Consider the following 2,500-nt stretch of genomic DNA (forward strand, 5'->3'; position numbering starts at 1 on the left):
CTCTTTCCTTAGTATTTTACGATCGCCGGCTTCAGGCAGCCCTTACAGTTGTCTACTTTTGAGTATTTATTGGTATCATTATACTCTATCTCCTTCTCTTCGTTCTCCTCCTTCTCCTTCACCTCCGCTTCCTTCTCTGCCTCCTTCTCTCTGTAGTTACCTTACCTTACCCGGGTTCCATCTCTTTCCAGAGGTCGGATGTCATGGCCTTCCATCCTTCACGGTCCATTGCAGCCTCGTTACAGTCTGCCATGCGCCGTCCTGTCGCTTCCTTTATGCCATCTGTCCAGATTTCCTTTGTCTTTCTCTGCCTCTCTTTCCTTCAATTCTTCCCTCCATTATCCTTTTTTCGAGACTATCATGTCTTCGTATATGTCCAAAATATGACAGCTTTTTGTGCTTCACAGTCAAAAGAAGTTCTTTTTGTTTTTGGCCCATTAGGTCGAGGACTTCGATGTTTGTTTTTCTTGCTGTCCAAGGTATTTTCAGCATTCTCCTGTACGTCCACATCTCAAAAGCTTCAATACGTTGTTCTGTCTGTGCGGTTAGTGTCCACGTTTCACAACCATAAAAGAAAATGGACCATACATAGCATTTGGTGCATCTCATTCGTGTTCTGATGGAGATATTTGTGTTGGTGAGGATTGGCTTTAGTTTCATGAACGCATTTTTGGCCAGCATTATTCGTCTCCTGATCTCTTTGTCAGACTTTGCATCGGATGTTTTTATATCTATGTCTATGGGCTCTTTCTTTTTTGTTATCACCATTGTTTTTGTCTTCTTCGCATTCATGAACAGCCCCTTTTCTTTACTCTCTTCGTTCACTTTTGAAAGTAGCTTCTGTAGGTCTTCCTTACTTTCCGCCAACAGGACAGTATCGTCAGCATAACGTAAATTGTTGATGTTGTGGCCACCAACCTTCAACCCTTGTGCTGTTTCTACTTGCCGAAAAATAGACTCTGTGTATAAGTTAAACAAGCAAGGAGACATAACACATCCCTGGCGCACTCCTTTCTTGATTTCAATTGCATCTGTTGTATCTGCTTGCACTTTTATCTGAGCCTTTTGCTGCCAGTACAGATTAGCGATTAGAGCCACATCATTCTCTTCCACACCTATTGTCACAAGGTCCTGGATAAGTTTCTGATGACTAACAGAATCAAATGCCTTTGAGTAGTCGATAAAACAGGCATATATGTCTTTTTGGACCTCTAAGTATTTTTCTGACAGGATTTTTAAGTCGAAAATTGCCTCCCTGGTGCCACTGTTCTTTTTTAATCCAGTTTGCTGTTCTGAAATCTCACGATCTACTTTTGACGAGATTCTTTTCAGGATTATTGTCAGGAGGAGTTTCAGTAGATGGCACATAAGACTCTCTGTAGTAACTTAAACCAAATGACTGGGTGGGGATCCTGACCTCCCATAGTGGGCAGGGAGGTACATGCTGTGTCTTCTATCCCCCCATACCGGTTATCCAATTGTTTCCTGTCATTGTCTTGGAATGAGATTACTTAGTTTTGTCCTGATCCTTGCACGAGTTCCTTGGCTGGGAGGGAAACAGTCGAATGTATAGTTATAGTTTTGGGAGATGATATTTTTTTCCTTGTAAATCGTCTCTCTGTTATGCATTGTATTATGTTTAGTTTACATATTATATTATATGATTGGTAAACATTTGAGTGTATCCCTCTTAGTTGGGACCTGTACTTGTGTCGTGTCTGGATGAGACTTTTAGGTGATCTCAAACTAAGTACTTTGACGGTGTGCTCTTGGAATCTACATCTGTTCCCTATTTGAACCAGTTCCCCTTTGTCTTACCTTTTCTTTTGTACTTTAATTGTAATTTCAAAACCTTTTACGATCCCATTATCTTCCTTTTTACTGGCGCTGATATGACCTTAATGTCTTGCAAGCGCCGCAAAACCCTTAAAAACAAAACAAACCTCCTTCTCTCTGTAGTAACTTAAAGCAAATGACACATGAACTCAACTCCCGAATGCAAAAAAACCCTAGATCTAGCGAGTATTTATTGTCATTTATTGTCATTTATTGTCTTTATCTCCTCTTCCTCCGTCACCACCTCCCACTCTGTCACCTCCATTCGTAAAGGGGGGGGGGGCACCTTCAACTACAGTGATTTGGTCTATTAGAACTGGCGGAAAGTACTTTGCAATAGACTAGCGTCCTCTCCAAAGGGTAGCAATAAATTCCCAATGTCCGTTTCATGTTATAGAAACCGGGCTCAACTCCGGCTCTATGGCCCTAATGACTCTTAAGGACTAGATAGTATATAATTGTCATTGTCCGAAAAATTGTAATATCGCCTTACAGGCGGCATGTCTCGTCCTACATGTTAAATGTTGCTGTTGACCAGGGACCCCTTGTAAAGCGCTTTGAGCACATTTAGTGGATATTGCGCTATATAAAGCTCAATTTAAAAGAAATTTGTTCTTTGTTCTTACAGAATCCTTATTCTTCTCCCCAGCCAAAACCAGCCGAG

At 41.3% G+C, this 2,500-nt stretch overlaps 1 protein-coding gene across 1 annotated transcript in view; it reads left to right on the forward strand.

The window, feature by feature from the left end:
- Nucleotides 1-2,500, forward strand: part of LOC144966220 (serine/threonine-protein kinase Nek10-like) — a 102,127-nt gene that overhangs the window by 93,856 nt on the left and 5,771 nt on the right. The window contains exon 29 of the mRNA XM_078902398.1: nt 2,486-2,500. This exon is cut by the window's right edge and continues 330 nt beyond it. Coding sequence (XP_078758524.1) covers nt 2,486-2,500 — 15 coding nt within the window. The remainder of the gene's footprint in view (nt 1-2,485) is intronic.

This window comes from Berghia stephanieae, chromosome 2 (genome assembly GCF_034508935.2).
Source record: "Berghia stephanieae isolate SIO BIC M18660-M18661 chromosome 2, UCSD_Bste_1.3, whole genome shotgun sequence".
NCBI classification, from domain to species: domain Eukaryota; kingdom Metazoa; phylum Mollusca; class Gastropoda; order Nudibranchia; family Aeolidiidae; genus Berghia; species Berghia stephanieae.